At 37.4% G+C, this 26,562-nt stretch overlaps 1 protein-coding gene across 3 annotated transcripts in view; it reads right to left on the reverse strand.

Annotated features, from left to right (window-relative positions):
- The window catches only part of LOC106156485 (pyrokinin-1 receptor), a 37,367-nt gene that overhangs the window by 1,723 nt on the left and 9,082 nt on the right, over positions 1–26,562 (reverse strand). For 2 of the 3 annotated variants that reach the window (XM_013531751.2, XM_013531749.2), the window contains 2 exons: positions 20,124–21,881; positions 5,581–6,159 (listed from right to left, as the gene is read on the reverse strand). In XM_013531751.2, the coding sequence (XP_013387205.2) occupies positions 5,581–6,159; positions 20,124–20,547 (1,003 nt within the window). In that variant the 5' untranslated portion in view covers positions 20,548–21,881. Of the gene's footprint in view, positions 1–21; positions 1,095–5,580; positions 6,160–20,123; positions 21,882–26,562 lie in introns of those variants that run through there. The other variant, XM_086997274.1, reaches the window with a different exon arrangement.

Raw genomic sequence — 26,562 nt, forward strand, 5'->3', positions numbered from 1 at the left:
CGTTACAAATGATACTGTTCATTATAGGCACGTTTAATTATTTCTTTAAAATGTCAGTAATAACACAAAACATCTACAAAAATGGGATTGGCATTTATAGCTTATATCATTGCTTTTCTATTGAAACGATTTTATAGACTCGAAAATTTGCTAAATGAAAGACAAAGTGATTCTAACGAGTAAAGAGGTCGAATATACACTATATCATTCAGATTCCCATTTCTGTCACTCGCAAGAACAAAGAACGGGCACACCTGTCAATAGACATGCACACCACGTAACCAAAGTAACAGAGTCGCAAACAAAAGCAGATGTACAACGCCAAACAATAGACGCAAAAGCAGCTGGGAGTTCGCGCTTAGTGCGCGGGACCAACGCAAGGAGATTTGGGGGAGGGGGTTAAAGAAAATGTTTGAAACAGAGGGTACGTCAAGGGATAGTTTGGAGTGTTAAACATAAGAAACAAAAGCAGCGTTGCCTCCAATTATAGAGATAGAATAGAGGCATACAATAGCAAATAAATGGCAGACAATTAAACATGCATAAAAAGGTGACCGTATAATTACATGTATATGGGGTGACTTACTAACATTTTTAAAACTTCTCTACCCCGGGTAAAAATCGGGATGACGAGCAAGTAAATATGAAACTCAAACACAAAAAATAACGACAGCACAGGAGGAAAATAGTTCTAAAATAACTGGAATAAAAGTTATCTATATCCCTCGTACAATACGGCATATGCTCGCTCTGGTGTTTTTTAAACCGAGCTGCGTATGAGACATGCATTCAAATCACGATATGTTTGTGACTGTCGACTTTTGGCTTGGGGGACGGAGGACCAAGTCCAGCCATTAGTGGTACGTGACAACTTTTTTCTACGCATTAGTTTTGGGGCAGAAGCTGGGGACTTGCCATATGCACTTCATTGTATTGTACGAGAAGGACAGTAAAACCAAACCGTAAGAGACACGACATGCCTAAATAGAGGTGTAAGGATGCGGCATCGGCTCTGCGGGCTGCTCCTGTAGTGGGCTTGGAGGAGTCAATGCGCTTCGGGTTATCGCCGCTGGTGCTTTCTTTTTTAGCGCGACCTACAGGAAATAGATATTGATAGTCGCCATTCAGCTTGCATTTCTTTCATATCGTATGCTGCACACGATCCAGAAGACATTCTGCGCTCGACTAATATAATTTTTTCCAACCGACCCTCCTACGAGAGCCTGCTGGCTAAAACGACATTGGTCCGCCATCGACTGTCGCTTAATGCTATCTGGAAAGTGTGACTATATCACCTGCACCACCGTGCCATTGGCGGTTTCAAAAAAATCAAAATATCTTTCAAACCACACTCCTTTAATGGGTTTTGACGGTTGAAAACTCCTGATGGTATCATTTTGATAAGGTTCAATAGAATATCGAGACGACTTGTGTTTATCTAAATGGACATTCTGTAACCAGCCAATGGCACGCCCTATTAGTCAAGAAAAAACATATAACCATACGCACATAGATGTACTACATGTCCAATACTCACTTATTAACACATAGAAACCAATTGTGCGTGACTACCTCTACACAAAACACCAACCCAGATTCACTAACCGATCTATTCACCGAAAAAAAGACCCCAGATTATTCGCCATATACCTACAGAGATACGCCCTTAAAATCTTTTGCAAACTCCGTTATTTCATACTCTACCTGATTTAAATTCTTAAAGAAACTGAGGCGCTGAATCGCATAACCTTTGCTCTAAGAGCAAACTTTTGCTCTAAGGGGAATATTTCATTTCCATCTCAGTTACCTGAGATACGCCTAAAAGCAAAATCTCATTTTAAGATCTTACTTTATTGCCATTTCATTTTACAGGCTGCACTGAGGGTAAAAGTTCAAAGATTTGGGTAACCCCTTGTAGTTTCCGTTTTCAAAATTTTGAGAATAGGTGACCTAGGAAGCTGCTGATTTAACTCCTTGTCAGCTTTAATTTTCGGTTCTCTCATCAGGGTACAAGGTTCGGAATTAAAGGTTAACCCTTGGGGTTTCCGTTGCTAGGGTTCAGCCTTAAAGTTGAGGGTGGAATATAAAGAAGTGGTGACTAGAAATGAAACTGCAAAAAAAAATTCTTAGCTGACTTTAGTGCTCACTTTTTACGTTTCACCATAACTGACATAGAATCCATTTTTCAGCGAACGTCAGATTGATCTATCAATGCATATAAATTGTCCATAATGAACCGAAATGGATGCATGCATTATCATCATATGCAATGTAACTTGTAAAGGGGGTTGATTTCACCAAATCACTGACCGATATAATTGTGTAATGGATGACTTTTCCATTATGCAACGTAGCACAGGAAAACAAGTTCCAAAAAGAAGCCAGAAAAGTTTGGACGCGCCTGTAACGAATCACTTCTAGAGCGGCCATATTACTAATTTCTGGACCAAAAACAATTGAATGCGACATGAAGAATGGTGCGTAGGCAATTTAAAGTGTTTGATGTTGTAGTTTATGCCGGTAATAAGATCACTGCTGGCAGAAGTGATATCTCACACTAAGTTCTATTTTATTGAATTGCCTCCGAGATTTCATGCAATCAAATAAACCTAGAATAAGATTTTAAGCATTGGTTTAATGTGAATCAATCTAATAGTCCGATACCACGGAGCGAGAATAAATACATTCTCATCATCCATCTTTCAAGCCATCTTAAACCAATGATACCAATGGTGGGCGATGTTTAATCAACTTTAGCTTCTTAATTAAAGCTTATTTATATTCCACAAAGACGAGAAAGTCCATCGTTGTCTGGATCTGCCAAAGAAGTAGACTTCTAACAAAAAAGTAGGCTATAAAACAGTTCGAGATACTAAAACAAATTGGTCAATTTTTTAATTTTAAGCCCCATAAAATGACAAAATAGGTGGCAAAATAACGTTCACTTTACGATTTTCAAATGATAAATGCAGGTGGAGCGTGGAGGTTTATCCTCGCTAGGGTCGTCAAGTTAACGGAGATATCACTCCAAGCTAACGCAGCAATGAAATCAGATTTCAAGTTTTTAGCTTCACCACAAATTGCGTCTTCCGGCGGAACACATGGCCTTTGTTGGTGCGGTCAAATCAGTGATGCGCATTAACGTTTCTATATATCATTTTGACAACCCGTTGATTCCCAACGCTACTTTAATAGTTAGAACGGACGATGTGTGTTGTTATTGAATGATATAGGCAATGGGTCGATTTTGGGAAACCTTACATCAGTGCTAGATGATTGAACACACTCAGAAACATGAGAGTTTAAGTTGGCACTTTGTATTGATGGTTTCTATGCCGTATATAAACGTTCTCGTTTTAATCATTTAGAACCTCTTAATAAATATCTTTTTTGTTTCTTTCTTACAAATTCCAGATCAGATTCGAATGCGTTGTAAAAGTTGAGTAGATGCATTAGACATTGCCCTTTTCTCCAAAAAATCTAACAATATCTACAAGTTGGAAAATAAGAGAGCCCATACGTCCAGCTAGGACCCATCTAATACCTTAATTGGTGGGTTCTGGTCTCCAACAATCCATCACCATATTATATTGTTTAGGAAGCACCTCAGTGATTTAATCGACTTAACTAAATGCCAACATTTCGTAGACAGACTGGTTACAGGTAATAAGGACATTCATAGAGCAACCACCCCACAATCCTCTTTGAGGGTGAATTTACACCCTGGTTTATATTTCAGTGTGTTAGGGTGCGTTCACAATGAATTTATCGTTCTAGCTATTGCGAGGAATCTCGCTGAATGCAATCAGACTAACCCGTCTCCTCCTGGCGTTGAGTATAATATAGGAACGCTGGTGATTATACGAGTACGTCGGAGAAGGCGTGTTAGTCTGTAAATCTGATTGCATTCAGCGAGAGCCCTGTGGAGTTAGTGCGCACTAGAACGATAGATTCATTGTGAAGGAGCCCTTGGAGCGACATGAACATTGCGAGGAATCTCGCTGAATGCAATCAGACTAACCCGTCTCCTCCTGGCGTTGAGTATAATATAGGAACGCTGGTGATTATACGAGTACGTCGGAGAAGGCGTGTTAGTCTGTAAATCTGATTGCATTCAGCGAGAGCCCTGTGGAGTTAGTGCGCACTAGAACGATAGATTCATTGTGAAGGAGCCCTTGGAGCGACATGAACATATACTGCAAGTACCCATAGACAGCCCTACCTCGCGATGTTGATGGATCGTGTAAAATCCCGGAATCCATTTTCAGATCGGAATCTCTCCCAAAATCTATCTCATAGGCCATTGTATGAAGTCCATCAACTGATAAAAATTAATAAATTCAGACCAATTTACACTTTCCTTTTGGACGAACAGACGGACAGACAAAGGAACAAATAAAAACACAATCAAAAATTCATTAATCAAGGTTTCAAGAAATCAATCGAGCTCTTGATATTTTCGTATCCCTAAAATAATTGAGATCCCACAAAAGCGTCCATCATGTAATTTGATTTAACATCATCTGCGTCTACTCGTGTCTCAAAGTGTGGTCTCAAACACTGTAACAGTTGCCTTTCCTGATAACCCTGTTTGAGCCCTTATTCGTATGCATTGCTCCAAGTGTCCGTTAGAATCACGCCTTGGTAGACGTTATAAATGAACAATTACACTGGCGGCGACCTGTGTCTCCTTACACTCCAGAAGTAACAGGATCCTGGCAATGTCTTAATATGAATTTCTTTTCTTAAATCAACGCTAATTTGTGGAACCGAAAGACTATGCTCTTACGGAAAAGAAATCATTCACGTTCGACAAGTAGACTTGAAAATTATACCCGTCTTAATGATGCTGCCTCGTCTCGTTATGATCTAATTTGGGCATGTCATTGCAATTCATGTCAAATCATAGCTGATTAGCATATAAAGGGTCGATTTTAGAATAACTGAGCATCTTGATGCAAATGATACGTAAGCAATGATGCATTAAACTTTAGAGATAGTAAATCTATCGTATGCTACAGTTCACAGACGTAGACGATGTTTAGGTGCAATTGTTCTTGGGATACATTTTATGGATAACCATTATAAAATGTTATGATAGTCGATATGATTGTAAATCTGACACTTTTAGAATTCCTTCGACGCAAGTGAGACCACATCCAAGCAAAAAAGTCGCATAAACTAAAATATGTCTACATTATATACGGAGTATATATTCACACAAATACACATACTTCTGCAACTGCCACTGATTACGATACAAATACAAACTCACACACATACACACCTATTTCAATTAGCTAACATAAGCGGGAGCAACTGCATCGATTTATCTCACCCTCTACACTTGTTAAACATTTTATGTGGAATTCAATCATTACGTTTCCTGGTGCTATCAATTACGTTTCCAAGACTGACACCATTAACAGGTACGCTGAGATAAATGCCCGGTCATCTACCGGTAATATAAACCTAAATCTCACCATAAAAAGAAAAAAATACAGCGATTAACGTCAAATAAATATTTATTAAATGACCAATAAACTCTATGCTGCAATTTCCTGCCCTCTCCATACTTACCTAATACTCTTAGAGCAGTCTTCCTCACACCAGAGACGGCATCCGAACTGCCATGTCCAAGACCACTGGTGTTGTGGGCATGTCCATTACTTCGTCCCTCTGCCGACGAAGTCCTTGCCAAGGCAGCGGACTTCCTCAGGGTGATCCCAATCAGTATGTACATAATAATAATAGTTGTCATTGGTGCCACGAAAAACACAAAAGCAGAGATTTGAACCATGTACCGCAGTGCTTCTAAAAATTCAAAACTGATGCTGCACACCAGGGATTCTTCCAACGGCTTTCCTTCATGGTCGAAGATGTCGTAGAAAGTCCTTGTGAATATTGGGAAAGGTAGGGCGCAGACGCAGGCTATTACCCATGTGATCACGATTATAACCACAGCCCGTGATAAATTGGACATAGTTTGTGATTTAATTGGGTGACATATGGCAACGTACCTCTCCACGGTGAAGGCGGTGATAGTCAGAATAGAGGCATAGGATGTCATTTCGGAGACAAAGTTTTTGAAGATGCAAAACGGTTCACCAAATATCCATGGGAAAGGTTTCCAGATTAGAACCAAATCAGGCGGCAAACCTATGAAAAAAAATGAACAAGTAAAAAGATGCAATCAAAATAAAATTTTGGCACATTAGAATAGTGATAGCTTATTAGTTCACAGAGCGAGATGCAATACTAGACGAATTAATAACACATCTTAGGCATTAATTTCTACAGATTATGACAGGTGCATGCTGCCAGATCTGTTAACATCAATAATATCACATTTGCGGCACTTTGAGGAGTTTAATCGAAATGCTGAACGAGCCGCAAACGATTTTCCATGACTAACCTAGAAAGATATCGAAAAATCTAAGAAGGCTTCACACAGAAATAAAAATTAATGTGAAATAGAATGACTTCTGTGAACACACCTACACAACAAGAAAAGTAAGGCAGTGCTTACTAGAGCAATTGGTCTTTTAATTAAACTAACATTGCCAGTGACTGGCTATACCAACAATGATTGCTTATTTATTGAAAATGAACAACTGGCTGTCTTTAAGATAACACTGCAGGGAAAGGAATATAATCGTGAAGTTATCTTAAGAAGAACATATTAGTTGTGTTTTGGTGGTGACGGTTGTGGAACAGGTGAAGTCACACAGTTTTATTGTTTTTATTTAGCATCATTCAGTTTGTTAACCTTATAAATGTATAACAAATGGAAGATATATAAGATGAAGATGCTGATGTGTTAGTTTAGTTCATATTTTCAGTCTGAGCGTGAGGAATTTTATTCGTTCTAGGACGTATCAGGTGGCATTTTGTTCTTAAAACCCGGCAAGTGTATTCCAAACATCATTTCTTAATTGTTTCCACTTGGTTCAAGCACTGAAGAATATCCTTTTACTTTGTCCAGATTTACTGAACGGTGTGTTACATGTACTCTCAGGTGGTCTTCAAGTTCCTTCCTGTCACATTGCCAGTCGCCCCTTTATAAAGAATTTATTTTTTAAGTCGTTTATGGTGTAGGAAATGTGATTCACGGTATGGTTGAGAAAAACATTAACGCTTATTTAGTTCTTAGGGATCACACGCTTTTTAAAGAGTGAATCAAAGTACGTTCCTGTTTAATTGTCTACTGGTCAAAAATTAGTGCCTAAGGTTGGAATCATAAAAAAAATGCATTTTGGGTTCCAAAATGTCACTTTCCGCTCGGTTTTCCTCAGGGCATCGAAAATATATGACGACGTTCATAATCAAAAGGTAAGTAATTGCCTTTAGGGCTACTGACAAATAGCGTCTGTTGTAGGTCTTCTAAATGTCACCCACATCTGCCATTTAAAGTGACAGCCATTCACAACGGAATCAAACTTTTCCATGCCGTTATCGTAATGGAAGAACCCAGTTCGCCGTTTCCGTCATCTCCCCTTCACATAGCTCGTTGAGCCATAATTAAGTTTCCTGATAGAAATGGCATCACCAGTTTATGGAGCGGAAAGCCGAAGAACTCGTGATTTCCTAGTCTTGCATGCAACAGCTGAATAACAGTTTGCATCTAAACTAAGATAGCACGGGTTAATCTATTGACATTATATTTTCTTTACCTTCACGCAAGCACGCACACACACACACACACACACACACTAAAATGACAGAAACATTCGCCGCTTCTTGTTGTTTCTGTGAGCGCATCACCTTTGGCAAAGAAGACCTCGGCGCGCCTACATGTAGTAGCTATGTTGTATAAGTCAGGGTTAATTCAGTAATTGGCAGTCAAGGTGTCTATACCGCCATTACAGAATAGATAGGTTTGGAAAGAAAATTCTTCTGTTGCAAACTTGAGCAGTATGACCGGTTAATCTGAGAGAAAAGCAGCCTTTTATCTTAACTGAATGTAGATAAATATGCAGACCAATAATGAATGTCGTTCAAATAAGGTTCATGAAAGAACAATCCATCAATATATAAGAGGGTGCTTCCATCGCTCTGACGACGTGACCGATTCATCAAATAAAAAAGTGTATCCGAGACGACGAATGTCTGCGGGGAATGAAAGGGAATAAAAACGTTTTGGGAACAAATGCGCGTGGCCCCTCGTACCAGAAGTTGACAAATTTTCCAATACATGGTTAATGTTTTCAATATAAATATGTTTTAATCTTCGACTCAGATCATTATACTTACATCTGTTTTGTAATATATTTAAGATATGCCAGTGGTATCGATTATTGCGTTATAGCACGGTTCATTGCAAAAGCCTACAAGGAAATCTATAAGAGTGTAAGACAGCCCGTCTATTGTAATATACAAGCTGTAAGTGACAAGACAAGCCTCATTAAGAAGCAATGCTACGCTTCAGTCAAAAGAAACTAGAGTTTCTACCAAAACACGTGTTTAAAGTCTGACCACAAAGTGACAAGAGTTGTGTCAAGCTGTTGGTTGAAGATGATACATCAAGTTATTAAGAATACTTATCCTAAAATATAATGCAGTTTGCTTTGAAGTGAAGAACAATACACAATATCCAAGATTTCTCTCTATTTAGACGGTGTTTTTTGGTTACTTATTACTGGGACATAATAAGGGACTATGTTGATCAAAGTATCGATGACAGGTAGAGCCGGTATTGTCTTCACGTGTCATTTTTACCTTTTGAAGTGCCTGGGAGCATACACGTAGAATACTAATTGGGTGTAGATAGCAATCGGTTAGGGAGATTTTTTTCAGTATCAAGGAATTAACAGAAAACCGCTGAGCAGTTTCCGTTTAAGAGTGGGAAGTTGGGATTTGTGATACATGATTCGAATTTATTATTTTCTTACAAGCAAAAAAGAAAGAAAAAACTATGATCAAATACAGTAAATGTGGATTTTCAGTTATATTAAACAAAAACCTACGTTGGAATCCTGTTTTTACATTTCCAAATAATAATAATAATAATAAATAAAATAAACAAATAAATAAATAACTTATGTAGAAGAATATACTGTTGATTCCATGCCGTATTCATATTCGAAAAGATATTGAATAAAAGACAAATCTTTAAAAAAAAAAAAAAGGCGAAAAAAGCAACTACCAGCGTTATTACATTAACCGCTGGCTTAAACCATAGACCCACAAAAATATTACATTTTCATATATAGCCCATGGAAATTGGTCTGTCAAAAACAATAAACGTGTATAATGAGAATATGCGTCTATAACCAAAGGGGCCAGTGACCGTCGGAATTTCTAGTATCCACATCATCAAGTGAAGGTAGGACAAGCAGGATAAACGCAGCTTTCTGCGAAAACGATTATCGTTCTCTTAAGATTGTTAAATAAAGAAGTCTCTAGCTGAATCTGGAATCAAGTCCTATACCAAAAGCATGTATCATTAATCTGTTACCGATATTGGTTAATGTTTACTGGCTTTGATAATGATCCTCCTGCGCAAAAAGCTTGAAACAGGCATGTATTTTAAAAGGAAAGTAAGCGAACTTTCTGTGTTAATGTAAAGTGGACTTAGTAATTGGCTCTAAATGACATAAGTTAACCATGTTTATAAGAATAAAAAATTATTTCACGGGCCACTTAAAAAAACACTAAATGCAAAGCCGCGCACAGTAGCCTTTCGTGTTGTAAATAACAAATGATTGTGGTGATATTTTGTACTGTATATTGGCCGATGGGCCTACTATGTTTTGAATGAATGGGACATTTTGAGTTCACGTTGGTCTGTGATGGCGTGTTCCTCGCCAAAAATGCCCTTCTTTCAGAGTGTTAGCGCGTATTGTTGCATAAAATGGGAAAACCTTTTTTCAGCTTTCGCCTTAAACTAGTGAGGGAAATACTTCGAGAACTATTGATCAACTGCTTCACCATATCTGTGATGTATTCTGGCTAACGATATTCCCATCGATACGTGTTTAGTATTTGCGGAATGTAAAGTTAAGAATGATACCTATATGACACTAATTACAAACTTATATTTACTGCTTATACACTACTACCCAAATCATGTATACACCCAAATCACGTATAAAACTTACAGGGCAATCTTCCCCGAAAATTATGTTATCTTCACAGAAAAACAGGGCTTAAGACTGATAGAGGGTGTTACATAGAATAACAAGGATACAGATAAGAACTGACAAATGATGTTTGGAATTTAAAATGAAGTGTGACACGTAAAATGATGTACATCCAGAAAACAGCTGAAGCCCAAAGTGATAATCCTTTGACAATGGCAAGTTTTTCAAATACCAATAACAAACAAGGATGTACATCGAGTCCTACGGACAGGAGAGACTTTTTGCCGCACACACAACACCCATATCAGATCAAAATTTTCTAGTGCTGGATACAAACAGTACAAAACAAAACAAATGAAGATAGACAGATTCTTCTTATTCGTTCCTGTAAATGCATTTTGTAGTTCAACATAATATCTTTAATTTCAGTAATGCAGAAATATAATCTTTTGCTGCAAATCTCGTAACATGTCCAACTCTTCAGGCATTATGACAGCTCGAAATGAGTTTCGAACCATAAAATGTAGAAAAGTTTAGGTTCTGTTATCAATATTTTAAACCCAACTGTACCAACCTACGACAGGCAGCCAAATATGACCAAAGCATCAGGCAGTAATGATTGTCCTACGGGATTAATAAACGCTCGAAGACACGCTGTTGTCGACATTTCCGTGCAACCATTTAATTATAAAGAAGGAAACTTTGCAATTTACAAGTTAATGTTCATTCTTATTTGAGATACAGTTTCCGACAGGTGGTTAACCTCCAACTCCCAGTATGCTGCCAGTTAGGAAAGGCACACTTTGCCATGCAGATAATGAACAGCAAGTAGACCAGAAAACCTTGTTAACGTTCATGTGGGAACCGCTTTTGATTGGTTTGCAAGGTGCGCCGACGTAAAGGAGACTCAATTGGTTTTACAAGAATTATATTCGTTAACAAAAGCAGATAAGATCCATAAACGCACTTTGATTATTTTGATTGGATGAGCTGAAGTAAATATTGAAGTAATGTAAAAATGATTTTAATTAGGGAATCAACCATGGACTTCCACACACATATATATTTTAGGGTCTTTAGTCAAAGCACTCCACGTCCTTGCACAAAGAGCCTTTTGGTTATGCAGGAAATGTGTCGTGTGGAATAGTTCTGAGAAATGTATCAATGGTATGACATTAATTCCTTTGATGGATGAGAAGCTTTGTCTTAGAGGACAATCAAAGAGTTCGTTTAACTGGAAACAAACGATTTCGATAATCGACAAACGAAAGATTTTTCATTTACAGGCGGTTGCTTCATTGATTCATATTCACCCTGCACTTCATTGTCAATTTACTTCTTCGTTGATTTTGAGACTTTCGCATCATGGCTAATCTTAAAATCTCTCAGCATTGATGATATTTCAACCTATGCCCTTCACATTCTTAGAACACAGCGCGGTACCACATGAACAGCTGTCACCGAGTTCGAATAAAAACGATCTTTATAACGCCTACTTCTGTTTCGCATGAAAGTGTATCTTGTACATGTATATATTCCAAAATATTCAAAGCTCTCAATAGGTAGGAGGTAACTTAAAGAATCCCGTGGAGTTGTGATCAATGAAAAAATATCGTTGTCCAAAAACTAAAGAAAAGCACTCGTCTTATTTGTGAAATAAACTACATCTAACTAAATATTATTCAAACACTAAGACTTTAACTGTACCTGTGACAAAGTATGAGGATCACGCTTTTGTAACCCTTTATTATCATTCAGATAGACCAAAAATGGTTTTTTCCCCGCAGCTAATAATTCAATAATGCATCTATCTTTGTGCTGATTTAAAACAATAAAAATCTCCTCGAAAATATAAAATATCTGCGTTCATATTCCTCGGTGCAATGTATAAGCATAGGCAACTCAAAGCTTTAATCGCCAATGTAACATCTTTCTATTTTGAAGTGAGATAGCAATCGGTATGGGGCGCAACTTCCTCCCTGAATAAGATTTTATCACGAAAATTGGCAGAGTTGACCACTAGTGTATAGGCTACAATCCCGTGCCGTCATTGTGGTGTAAATGTCTTTGCCGTGGATTTATGAGCCCTTAATTACATATTTTAATTAAACAGAGGCGTTATTTTGCTTTATCAAGGATAAAATCTGAGCTAAGCCTTTTAAGAAAAATCACTTTGGAGTCTTTGGAGTACAAAATGGTGTCATTAAATTGGCGTTAAAACGGTGTTCGTGGGTGCTTAGGTAAAGGAGAAATTTGAGAAACCGATTTTCCAATTTTTACCCTAAAATCGTAATTATGACTTCACCCATAAGATGACATGTGTGAAAATGTTAATAAATTTAGTCAATGAACACTGGATCTGTTATCCAAAAAAAGTGCATAAGGAGGTTTGGGCAAAGGGTAATATTAATCTTAAAGATAAAACAACTTCACCCACGGTTAAATGTTTGTCTCAAATCCCTGACACCAGTGTCAAAACAAGTGTGAAAACATTCGCCAAAAATATACTTTTCCTGCAAAACCAATGACAAGAACTTTTCTTGAGTCACCATCGGCTAATCCATGCATGCTTTTTCTGCCGACATGTCAACGAAACTACATGAATATCATCATGCAAAAACCTTGATTTTGATACAATAAACTGACAAAAATTAATTGTTATAGAAAAAAGGTTTAGTTCGAGTTTTATCGCTCTGCGCGTGTTGTTAATGGACAAGTCCTGTCCATTCACGAATTAAATCTTCCCATATTTGAAAACGAATGCCACACGCCTGCTTGATCGTGATAAATAAGTTACCACGATGATTCTTTAAAGTGGTTTGGAGCGAGACACGATAAACACAAATAAGCTCGCCTGGAAAATTTCAATTTTTCATGGACTATTAATGCGACCATAGTGAGAGGGCTGCCGAAGTGACATTGCTCGTGCACATCAGCAATCTTAAAAGCAGACGACACGCAGAGAAAATGTCGCCTAACAGAACTAGACAAGTCTCACTTCCTCCATTTTCATTGAAAAAAATTAGAGCTAATACTCCCCTATCGTGTATGTCTGTTAGCATGCTCAGGAGCGTTATGAAAGTTATACTTATGGTTAAAAATTAATCCAAGAAAAATCCTGTGTAAGGTTTTTTCATACTGACATTATTCAATCTAATTACGAGAAGCTCAAACGCAAAATGACTCCACACTTATTCACTCCCGCAGCGCCCCGCCATTCCCTCAACTTAGTCAATTTCATTTAGACGTTTCAAAAGAAACAACGTGAGAAATTTTCGAACTTTAAGTAGTTATTTGTAGAGCATATGAAAATGACTGGGTAATGAAACGAAACGTATTAAATTTTCGAGGATAGCCATAGAGTATTTCATTCTGATTGCCTATTGCCTCTGGGATCAGAGAAGATGACTTAATCAAATTCATCTGCAGTCACGAGTTTGTCAAATTAAAACCAAACAAGTCAGCTCAGACGTGGGCGGTTCTTAGAATACATCAATATGCATGGGGAGGGTGACCTATAGTACTAATACCATTTAATTGGCATAAGGAATAGGTTAAGTCGTTCTGTCACATGGGTATTCATTTACCTTGTTGCCCACGTCAGCTCGTGTTCACCAGAAGGAGGGAGAACGATGACGTACTACATTTATAAATAGGTGAGGAGGAGAAATAAGTTTTACATGTAGGTGGGGAATTCCTCACTGCTACATGTATAAAATAATAAAATAAATAATAATAAAATAATTAATTAAGCTTGTCCTTTTTGGATTGTATACTAACATTTCCTCTTAAATGTCTTCAAATTTTTTCATTCTTACTTATAATCTAGATATTTTGTCAACTGATGAGTTAAGTGTAAACCAAATATAAACATTCCCGCTCTGTTTTTCTTTCGAATACGAAGAGATTCCACTGTTTTTGAGGACTAAAGAAGATATACAGAAGGCCACCTCAGCAACAGATCAATATGCATAGGACCAGCTGAGACGCGATGCAAAAGCCACTTAATTCTCTCAAATACGAAGTTTAAACGTTTTGCCACATGGGTATGCTTTCCTGAGAACAGGACTTCTTGACATGCGGGATATTCGATTGGGATAAGCCATGGTGCCTTCAAAGCGGCCAGACAGCGTTTTATAAGACATATGTATAGAAAACTTTCTTCGAGATGTTACTGGAAAATGGATGGATGCATACACTTACACGTTAAGAATTCTACAGTTTAACTACTTGACATTACAATCCCCTCAGCTGATAGTTGTTTGAGGTCACCGATATGCAAAACACGGCGTTATTCTAGACATGATACTAGTATATCTTTGAATTTGTAATCTTGGTAAAACTCTTCGTTGCCAGCTAGTATGCCAAAATTTTGTACTTTGTTAATAAAAAAACATTTCAAATTACATAGGGCTGTTTTTATTCTGGGGAATCATGAACGGATGAAGCGGACCTAATAATTTAATAGATGGATGAATTGCGGAGGTTATCATAGCTAACAGTGTATCTTGTGGTTTATAAGCTCGTAATTTCCCAGTTGGTTTTCCATTTGAAATATCATCCCGAAGTATATCCTTCTATCCCTTTGATTGGGGTACTCCTTCTTGTAGGGGTAGAAATGAATAACAGTCACTATATTAAGGTGAAAGCCGAAGTGGTCAAGCTAGTTTGGGATATGGTACATATGAGGTTTTTGCATAGACACCATAAAGATACGTCCACTAATCAGAAACCATTTATAATTTATTTTCATTTTATATGTGATCCTATTATACTTCAAGTTTGGTCTAGGTGTAAACGGATGGCTTGGAAAAGTCGAGTGTCAACAGAGGGAATCCAAGGTGCAGCATTAAGGCGCGTCACGCACTTTCCTGTTCCGCGTTTTCCGCAAAAACTAACGTGCTGCACCTATTTTGTTCTTGAGATTTAGAACTACAGAAGACATCGTATCATGCAAAACGTCACTTTAAATCATAAGCGCAATGACCCCATTCTCATGTTTCAAAGTAAGGTCCAAGTAATGATTTTATTCTGACTCCTCGCACATCAGTTGTATTTCATCTATACACCTGTAGGCTGATGGTGTCTAACGGTAACTACTTGTTGGGTGACTCCCTACCAGGTCAGGGCTGATCAATGAAACCAGTCATCTACAGACAAATACTTGCTGAGATAAACAGCCATTTTGCGAGCTGCACATCCCATAAACATTATATTTTGCATCATAGTATATTTTATGTAGTCTAAGATTCTGGACAATGGAAAATGGTGAAAGTTCACCAATTCTTATTTCAAATCACCTATTAGCTAGAAAATTTGTGCTATAAAATTATTTACAAAATTAAAATGACGGGGGCCTCAGGCCCTGGAGTCATTGTGCCTGGAAAAATAAAATAGAAAAATTAAATTTGTATTACAATGTCTGCCAATCCCGTGAAATTGCGCCGATTGCCCTTAAATTTGGCAGCATTAAGGGTCTGTGACTGACATCCATACTACGGATGCTTTCATAAAGGGAAGTCCGTTTATGAAGGTAGCGGGCGCGACGCAGAGAGACGAACATATTTCTAAACAAATATAAACAATGCAGACTTAACTAATTGAAGCAAACAGAAAACAGCTTCATTCGTGACCGATTCACATGTACATCAATCCCCCGCCCCCAAATACAATAAAACAACAACATAACAGTAATGAACTCTGTATTTTGCTTGCTTGTTCCAGTTCTTTATCTAGATTCCTAAGATAGCTCTTCTAAATGAGGGTTTAACTAACGCTTTCCGTCCTATCCTTTCTCCATCTAATTACAATATGGATATACTCCATTAATAATCTGTCCCACGACATTGTATTGATATTGCAAGACTGAGGCTGTATTGAAGCCATTACTGATATATTGCAAGGAGAACGACTACGTGCAGCCAGGCATTCTTTAAAAAAACAGCACTTGAAGCTCTGGCAGAAACCTCACCATCTCAAACAATGGTAAATTGTGAGGAAATTAAAAATGGTGCCCACACGGGATATCAACACCGTCACTAATTAAGGCAGGAAAGGGCATTTGGTTTTGGAGAGCGTTGATCGAAACATAACCGTGCGTATATGTATCACGCTTCCTTTTAACAAATGATTTTTGAGGCATTGTTTGAATATCGAGCCTCCAAGAGAATAAGGGGATTTGTTACAAATGCTAGTACCTGTTACTTATATTTACTTAAAAACTATGATTGTTTTTTTATATTTAAACATATATTATAAGGGACAATGCACTTGAAAAGAACAGAATAATGCCATAAATGCAGTTTTAACCTAAATAAAAGACTTTTTTATCCTGGAAGCTACTTAATGCAAGTCTGTTACATCTGATAAACTACTATCACGATCGGCTCTCCTTCAGAGGTGACATTGATATAAATAGACAGATAGCCAGTAAACATACAGATTCAAATTGGAGTATTCCCAAAAAGAAGCTGAATTTATTCGTGTTAGAGATACTTTACGTCCTGTCTTTAGTTTTGCACTTAACGGGCGTAAAAATGACCTTGATCTCGAAAAAAAAATGACCATCGGGATCTCAGACATACTTTTCACTTCAATGTAAAATCCTTTTATCAATACTTCGTATGGTATTCCTTTCTGAGAGCAAAAGCAGCTATGCATGCATACTATTTTTAAGGACAGCGATGATGCAAACAGAAGTAGTACCAGTGTTCCTAAACCAATTTAAATCACTTACCGGAATTCATTTGAATAATTTAATTGAAATATTGAAACTTAAATATTGAGTTTCTCAATTATCAGTATCTTCTCGCGACAACACAGACAAGGCGCCATAAGCATGCATACAATGGAAAAAAAAATGCTCGGTTAAGACGTAAAAGACGTAAAAATATTACATTTTGACCTTGAGAAGATAATCAAGAGATAAACACATTTAACACCTATTGTCATTTCCGCGTACAAATATCAAATCTATTAAGAATTGCAGCCAATAATGAAACTAGGAGGGTATATACTAAGATACTAAAGTACCAATCGACATCTTCTCCTTAACATGATGCTTTTTATTAATGCACTTATGGAAAAGAATATGATATTTCTTATTCATCGATACGATATTGTAATGACCAATCTGTTCTTAATAAGGACTATACACGTTTCACGATTAAGAGAGACTTGACGATCTTAGAAATGCAATTATTCAGAAAAGGACCTTGGAAACCAATCGAGCACACCTGCATATCGATAAGATATCATTTACTATTATTCTCATATTCCACTAAGGAAACAATACTTCTCAACAAGAAGTTTTATTCTATATCTTTTCGCCGTGACTGAATATAATTGCGAAAGAAACTATTAGAATGGCAATAATAGAAAATTTACAATATTATCATCAAATGATGCGTGTTGCTTTAGTGGGGTTTGCTTTTGGAAATAATGCTATAAATATGAACATAATGATATATCATTAAACTGGCATATCTTAGGTTCCATTATCAATTCACTGGGTAGTACAATATTTGCATTTGGTCGATGTTCGTTTTTCGAGAAAAACGCCATTTCTTGAAGATCGATATTGATAGTTTAGTGGTAGATTAGACCATATTCAAACTGAGTATCAAAGAAAGATCTATTGGACGATGTTCCCTGCACAAAAACCTCAAAATAGCCAGCATAACCTTTATGATCCTTTATGTAAATCATAGCCTACAGCGATCTCTCGCTTATTGTTATATAATAGGGTTGCGCTTTACTAACCGTTTAGATGTAAAATTCGCGGTGATGATGTTACACTGCATCATAGTGTATGCCACAAGTTGCACTGAGATGAGAAATGAACATGCCTCCATAGCAGACGACAGAAGGCACAGGCACATACTACAGTATATCAGTGATAATTCCTATAGGCGCAACATGTAACTCGACCATGGGATTCCACAGATATACCATGCATTTTTATTATTGAATATCTTACAAGTTCGCTTTTTTTTTTTTTTTGGGGGGTGGGGGGTGGGGGGGGAGGTGGAAATTAAAAGATAAAAACGCTCTTCATGTGCTAACCCTGAAGCAGTAGACTAATAAGCGCCTATAAACGGTAGATTTAACCGCGCTTCATTATAGGATATATGTCGTCAAGGAGTGATACATTTTCAAACCTGTGACAGTAGTTTCCCATATTGAAGTGATACGTCAATTTACAAAACACAAATTGTTAAGTTGATCGCGTCTTGCTCAGCAACGCATATTTCAAAAAAAAATATAGGAAAAGCTCAATAAACCCTATCTTAACAATTATGACGGAAACGAACGTTCATTTCTTGAGCTTAAAATAGTGAAGTCATTTCATTTCAGTGTTGTGCCACTGTGGTTTGTCTCTGGAAACCACTCTATTATACAAGCCCCAAGACTCGTGTAAGGAACAGGGGTAGTAACCAACTGGGTGTCATTACTGGTCCTTACCTATTTTGGTGCAGTGTATGACAAACACAATTATCTAGATCTCAGTGTTTTTTTTGTTGTTTTTTTCATTTCTAGTAGATTGGACATTATTAATTTCAAATATAGAGTTATAGTATTTAATAAAAGTTCTATGGGAGATTCACATCCTAAATCTTTTCCTCGGGCAACTTATATCTCTTGATCTTATGGCTACGGCAGCTATAGAAGAGGTTAAGCCTTTAATTAACCCCGGCCAAGGCCCACTGGAATTAATCCCATGTCCAAAGTTACCGTGTTTCAATGACAGTACACGGTAAAGACATGTAGACGGGGTCACAGACATCACATTAAAAGACACACTTTTATCACAGTGAATTCACATGTAGACATAAACTCGTTGTTATATCACACAGCATTAGGAGAAGCCTATCTGTAAATGGCACACATGAAGTACATAGACGTCTTCACTTTATTACATTTAGATTACATAATTCCAGGCCATGTAGAGGGCAAAAAAGAAGAAATGCGCCTAAGGGGTTAAAGTGAATCGACTTGATACAGGTGTTCTATTTTCTTGTCTATTTTCTACATTTAAATTCACCAAACACATCACTTGCAGATCGCCTCTGCACGCACGCACACGTACATACACACTATCACATGAAAACGAATGCACACATATATGATCTAATTTAATGTATGTATTTTATAATACAGTGTTCTTATTAGAGTACAAGTGGCCGTTTTTTCTGGAAAGATTTCTGAGCATCAATCAGATGTTATCTCTTTCTTCTTCTCCCGGCCACTAATCATCAGATTTCAACTCTACACAATCAATTTACAACGAGTGTAGCTGTCGGAAGCGGTCACTGTTTGCCTGATGACTTTCGGACTACTGAATCAGGCGTTTGATTGCTGAATTAATCGAGCAACACACGAGAAGAAGAAATATCCGCGTGTCTAGGTTGAGCAAGGTCGGTGGTATACATGTAGCTTACACCCGTCACGCCGTGGTATCCACCCGTTGATTTGAAGTTTATCTGAGCATTCTCCTAACAAGGAAAGGTGTCATTAGAAACTCGAGGGAAAGGTTTGGGGTTTTCATCACACACGTACAGATACTCATGTTATAATGACTGAGTTAAAACCTAACGTATTACATTTCCGTGAAATCCATGAACGAAGAGTAAAAAAGGATAAGGCTGTAAACAATAAACAAGTTTCTTAATTGACATCTAGTGAGCCCGAAAATGTGTATTGGAGATATGTTAAGATACTCTGATGTTAATGTCGTGAATCTTGCAGAGTATCGAATTTTTTGCATTAATAAATCAAACATCCAATTACGGTAGGAACAGCATCCTTAGATCAGCTAGACAGTAATGACCAAGTGTTGTTTCTCAGTGGACAGTAGATGTGACACGTGCAAACAGGGTAAATTCATATTTCTAGTGATTTTTTATTATCATTTACCTGTTCAACAAAGGTGATGATTTGTCTTTGGACTGTTTTTGTGAAATAAAACCTATCCAGCGACAAGGAAAAGTGGGAAAACAAACGTAAATATGCAACTATACATGTACAAATACACATACTCACCGATCACTATGGTCATCAGGTCTGAAACGGCCAAACTGAACAAATAGTAGTTGGTCGCCGTATGCATACAATTATTCCTGGCTATAACTATGCACGTGCATACGTTTCCCACAACTCCCGTTACGAAGATAGTACAGTACACTATAGTCAAAACGGCTAAAAGGCCTTCATCCGTACTTCCACCAAACTTGGCTCGCAACGCTTCCTCTTTGTTAAACAATGTATAATTTGAAGTAAAATTGGATGCGTTTTTTGGCAACATAGTGGCTTCCAAATGGGGAATTGCGTGCACTGGTCTGTGCCACATATCTTTATCGTTATTCTTGTAAGAAATAAAGTCGTTGGACGACGGAAACAATACCGTTGCTGCAGAAGCGTTTTCCAGAATCACCGCTGCAATCCCTTTGGCAAGTCTCTGAGCCATAACTTCTCGACAGCTAATTCAATCGCTTTTATGGGGTATATACCGTTGGCCAGAATCCTGATTTCCTTTCGTTACACCGCATCTATCAATGCAGAAGTGAGCCAAGATTTATAAGAAAAATCTTTTGCTTCTCCAGAGTTCGTGCGTCACATGCAGTCTCTGTTAAAGCAAATAGTGAATTACTCGCTTTGTCGGCAGATGTTTCTTCTCTATGACTTACGCTGAACAAGCTTGGTGTTTTTCATCTTCGGTGCTATTCAGAAATTATGAGCAGGCATAGTCAGGAAAAGGTATAACTGCTTTACGTAATGAATTAGCTTTCAATCACAACAATATTGTTCACCATACTCGCACTGTTTCCCGTGAAGTTCCGTTGAGTTGCCTTGCGAAGTGACTACTGACACGAGTTGCTCGTAACCTGCCAATAGACACAATGCAATTAACCTTGTGCGAACCCAAGGCCTACCATTCTCTTTGGAAACTTCTCGGTGAAAATAACATTTTGGCAAAAGTATATTCTTGGAATGCAGTTATTTTCCTTTTAAGACAAAGATGTATCTAGGAATCCAGTGCTTCTCCAGAAGTAGGCACAACATCCTCCAGTATAATGGAAATCACGAACTCACAATGATTTGTGTTTCATCCCCCGGTGCTCTTCATTTCTGTAAAAAACACTCACGTTTTTCTTCTCCAACCAAACACTGATCCCCTCCCCGTAAACCAATCGATCGTGACTGGAAGATGCAAGTCAATTCTGAATCATCCACAGTTCAGCGGGCAAATACTTCAAAATCGATGAAAATAAACCCACAATGAACTTTCCCTGTATGAACAAAGATAATTTCAATTTCGTCGAAATTCCTTGCGTTGTGACCCTCACTCCGTGTTTTTCATCAGCTCAACTGATCTGAATACTGGCGGCAATCTCGTGGATGCTCCAGCAGTATACTTGACGTCACATAATTGATATTTGCCTGGAAAGACTACGGGACCCATACATTGTAGTTTTACTCTACAGTCAGCGTGATGAGATCGTTAACTTTTGTGGTAATCACTGGTATATGACTGGGGTGACGTCCCTGATGTATGTTTATAAAACCTCGATTCAGGCCGTTCGCCAGAAGTGGAGTTATTTGAATGACTGGCGTAAGTTTAAGCAGTTTAGAAGCAGTTCATTCGACAGAAGTACAGTCAGTCTGCGTCTGGGAATCTTTGTTAACAGAGCATTAGCTATGTGTCCTCCTCCGAGAACATTTCGTGGATGTATTTGGAAAAAAAGTGGTCCGCGTCAGGTTCGATATTTTGCGTTCGTCATTTCCGACATTCTTTCTTACCTGGAAATGAAAGCAAAGTCATTAGCACGTATTAGGAAGAGTCTCTTATATGATGATAAATTATCTATTAAACTGTGATTCCAAGCTCGCTATCCTGATTACATAATTACATTTACTGTGAATCCCATCATCCTCGACCTCCCCCCGGCCCCAATCACATTCTCTTATCGTTTTTATGTCCATCGATCCGTTTGCGCGCATTTACCATGACTCTCATCTCTGCTATCGCATGGCGTAAGACTACTTACGTAGCGGTAGGTGTCGTCTGCTGCTGTGTTCACTCTCCGCCAATAAGAGTGCTTTAATTGGATTTGCATTAACCCTATCACATAGCTAAGTTGTTGAAATACAAGATGATATTAAACACTCCAAAGTATTTCACTATTAGACTAACCATATTTAATTTATTAGAAATAAAATTTCTCTGTTTCAATTATATAATAAGTTAGCTTATTTCAAAGTTAGTGAGGACAATTAATCTACTGGCGCGCATATTTTAAGCAAACCAAATACTCGGACACCCTCAATATGTACTGGCGTTCACGTGGACGAAAGCAAAAACCTGTGTTATCTTGTGTTTGAATTTGGGCCACCAGTTCAGCAATGCTCTGACTAAGTGGATGGAATAACATTTCATGCATACCAGTAAAACGTATCTGTGCATGTATCACATTTGTTGCCCTACCCCCGATGTATAGACACCGCAATTGCTTACGCTAGGTCAAAATATCGCGCTCTCTACATAACCAACACGCCCTTACTGGAATCTTATTGGAAAATAACAGACGTTCCTCGAACCTACACACCAAATACTAGCCATTCACATGAGAGAGAGAGAGAGAGAGAAAGGGAGGGCAAGTACCTGCAAGAGAGTGATAGTATAGGTATTTAGAAAACATGCTGATTTAATAAAGGCTACATGCATTTCGTATGAGCAACCTGACACAGAAAGTAATTACACACTCCAGAACTAGTAAACTTTTATATAGACTCATTCTCAGGACAATATGAGTTCCCACATAAATCGGCAAACAATCGTTATTAATGGATTTGATTAGTGTAATTTCTTCAATTATAACGAATGGTTCTTATAATTATTCAGAGAGCCCCTATGACAGGTGAAGAAAAGCCTACACACTTGAAGCTGTAAACTCTGGTTACTCAAGCCATCTTCAAGATACACGAATCTTCGCCATTTCAAAAATAACGGTAATTTGAAAATGCCATGACAGGTACACGCAACGAATAGGGTGGTATACCTGCAGTTGACCTAATGGGTTGACGTGTAGAGCTACCCCTTGCCACGTTACCACCCCATCAACAACAGATGAACCCAATAAGTGTCTGGTCAAACAACTATAGCGATCTTTAGCACACAGTGTGACAAAGATTAATACTCGAACTGTGTTGTCAGCCTTGCTGAACTTCATTGCCTATTACTACGCTTGACGTTGAAACGGGAAGGAAAGACAAATGGGTAACTTGAAGAGTTCCCCTGTGGGTTCTGCTCTAAGTACCAAACATTTAAAAAACCATTATGGATCATTAACTTCAAACCCACAACAAGAAATTATTGACAATATCATATAAGCATTTTTCTTTTGATCACTTTGCGCGATTTATACGCATTTTCTGTTGATATGATGATCTCTGTTGGAAGTTATCGGATGAAGAGGCGGTGCGAGGAACTTACGCGCTTCCTTTCTAAATTTTTCGTCCGCCATCAACCAACTATACAGTTCTTACTGACCATCATTTTAACAAGTTCCAAAGTCGAAAATAAACTATACATGTACATATATTTTTCGAAAAGTATTTGTCCCTTGCATGCCCTACTCATGCCCTACTCATTCATGGTTCCTCCTCGCGTGTCTTCACACATGTGAACTGTGACATGTATAATATGCATTTTCTAGTTGTCAAAATGAGCCCAGACACAACAGTAGTGACAATTATTAGGCGCTGGGGGGTTCAACAGACACGTGTAACTTAATTGCAGTCCATTTCAAAATAATAACGATAACTGTAATTCGAAAGGCCAGTCCCACATCATGGCATTGATATGCTGAAACACGAGGAACCATAAGATACAACAAACGACTTTTACGGTATACTGTTACCTCCAGTACTTGACGATCCCCAGTCTAGTTATTTATTACTATGGCCCAACATAATGTGGATCCTAGAGTTTAAACACAGAAAAACCGTATGGAAATAGTAATAAGTTTAAGGACCCTCTTCAGAATGGGCCAGACCTAGTGAGCGGTTAACTACATACCTTGTATTTTCAGTTTGTGTAAAATGTAAAAAAATCATTTTTGTAGATTTAAATAACCCATCTAATTTAAAAGGGCGACACATGCTTTTGGACATGAGTAAAGAAAAGGTGACGAGAAAATGGAAGTATTTATTTATATGCAAATTGCGTATACCTTCTATTTAAGTTCTAAAAATTTTACGCCAAATTTTACACACCATTAATATTTCCAGTTTGTAAGATAAGTAACTGTCTCCGCAGAAAAGCCTTATATCGACAAAAATCAATTTGCTATTCAGCTATGGATCATTACAATGACAGCGGTAATGTTAATCGAAGTAAAAGAAAAAAGAAAAGATTAATGACTATGTACCGTAGAAGCCCGAGCACTTCTAATAGCACATATGTTTTCAAGTAACGTATCAGTATCTCACAATGAAAACATTCTCTGAAACTTATCAGTCTTCTTTTGTATTGCAGACAGGCTATTGTGTCAGCTAGCCGTCGGTGTTTTTTTTTTTTTTTTTTTTTTTTGTACTAGTGCTCACCCTACCAGTAACCCGTGAACTACACGGGTGCCATCTATACGGGCAGATGTATACTACAGAAAAGTCGTTCCTTTTTATATGATAAACTGAACCCAAATTAGGTTAAGCAGAAAAAAACAGGACTTACTCAAAGTTACAAAATGAATTCATGTTGACCCCATTTCCGTAAAATAACTTTAGTGAAAACAAATAGAGGACATACATGTAATTTTACGCAGCAAAGCACTTCTTGAGATTTATTCTTAAGCAGTTACTCAATGTTTTTCCATAATGTACCATTAAAACAAGTGAATGATCAAAGGGCTATGAGAATTCCATATACATATATCATTTGGAAACCCTCCACATGTCAAAATGATCTATCAACTTGGCAAATTTATAGATCTGTGTAATCTTTGGAATTAAGTTAGCGGACAGTGATCAAATCTATAACCATTTATAACCTTTCTGCTGTGAATATAATGGTATCAAGAGAGTTCGATTAATTAAATTAGTTGAACTTTATATTGCCTGAAGGTGATAATCAAATATCACTTACTCACGGCCCATTACTCATGGCTTGTTGGATGGCTACGACATTTAACAATTAAATGTACTTGTTGAGTCTGTCCACGTATTAGAGCAAGTGCTGGGTACCATGACTAAAAGACATGTTGTCGGCTATATATTATGTGAAAGAGTTCTATTATGGGTCTGCCTTGTTATTTCTTATAGGTTCTTAGATCACCTGTGCTTGTGCACGTTTAATCATGATCTCCTAATACTAAAAAAAATGAAATGTTTTTAAAACTGTCAACTGTAAAATTTTCTGCTCAGCTTTGTTGAATATCTGCATATTACCATTCCTGATTTTAAGCCAGAATCGAATAGATAGTTTTTAGAGCGGTAAAATATCCTGATAGATTATGTCGACCGAACGGCAGAAATGGGACGTTTCTTCAAAGCTTAAGTGGAATTAGAAGCAAAGATTTTTGATGATAGGTTCTTATAATTGAGTTCACATTATGGATCATAATAATCTATGAAGGCCTATAAATTTTTTGTTAGAAAGAAATCAATACATCTGCCTTAGTTGACTCTTTTTGATGCTAGGGTGCTTTTTGTTGTTTTTTAATAATATGAAGTGTAATTTTCTATCTCGAAATATTGTGAAACTAAAAGAGTAATAATAAGGTGATTTTAAGAATCTGTAGTTGACATTTTCCAATGTTGCGGCGTTGCTTTTCAGATCTAGTTTATACATGATCTTTTCAAATCTAGTCTACAGTCTATAGGATTGTCAAAACAGCCATTCTCAGCAGCACTTTCCAATAAAGCTCATATTGCTATTCATCTTAATTACTAAAGAATGAAATCTGTTACATAGACTCACACACTTTGTGCATAGAAAAAAACGGACAAGCAGATTGCCCTAAACATTTTAGTCGACTCCCAAATCGTCCATCACTGTATATTTGCAAGTTGCTAAAAGCAGATGGCGGTTTGACAGTTGAAATGTGATGTACCATATTGTAAAATACCATCATACATGTACAAAGCTGTTGGTAACATGTTTTTAGCGTACTAATGAAAAATTGATTATATATAATGAGTGATAGATATGAAAATAATGATAGTGACGAGTGTGTCGTGCCATTTTTATTTTCGGATTTCTGGAGGCATTTCTTTTGGAAAAAGTGACATGAAGTCTTGAATCTAGTAAGACTTATGTTAAAATATTGTCTTGTTAAACCAGAAAGTTGTATAGGTACATTACAAACACCAATTCGCATATGCAAATAAGAGTAACTATATTACAAACGCGTGGAGACCATGACGCACAATTTTTCTTAATTCAGTTTTGGTGTTCCAAATCCCTAACAAAAAAAAAGCCGCC

The sequence above is a fragment of the Lingula anatina genome, chromosome 1 (assembly GCF_051362555.1).
Source record: "Lingula anatina isolate TDL-2025a chromosome 1, LinAna3.0, whole genome shotgun sequence".
Taxonomy (NCBI): Eukaryota; Metazoa; Brachiopoda; class Lingulata; order Lingulida; family Lingulidae; genus Lingula; species Lingula anatina.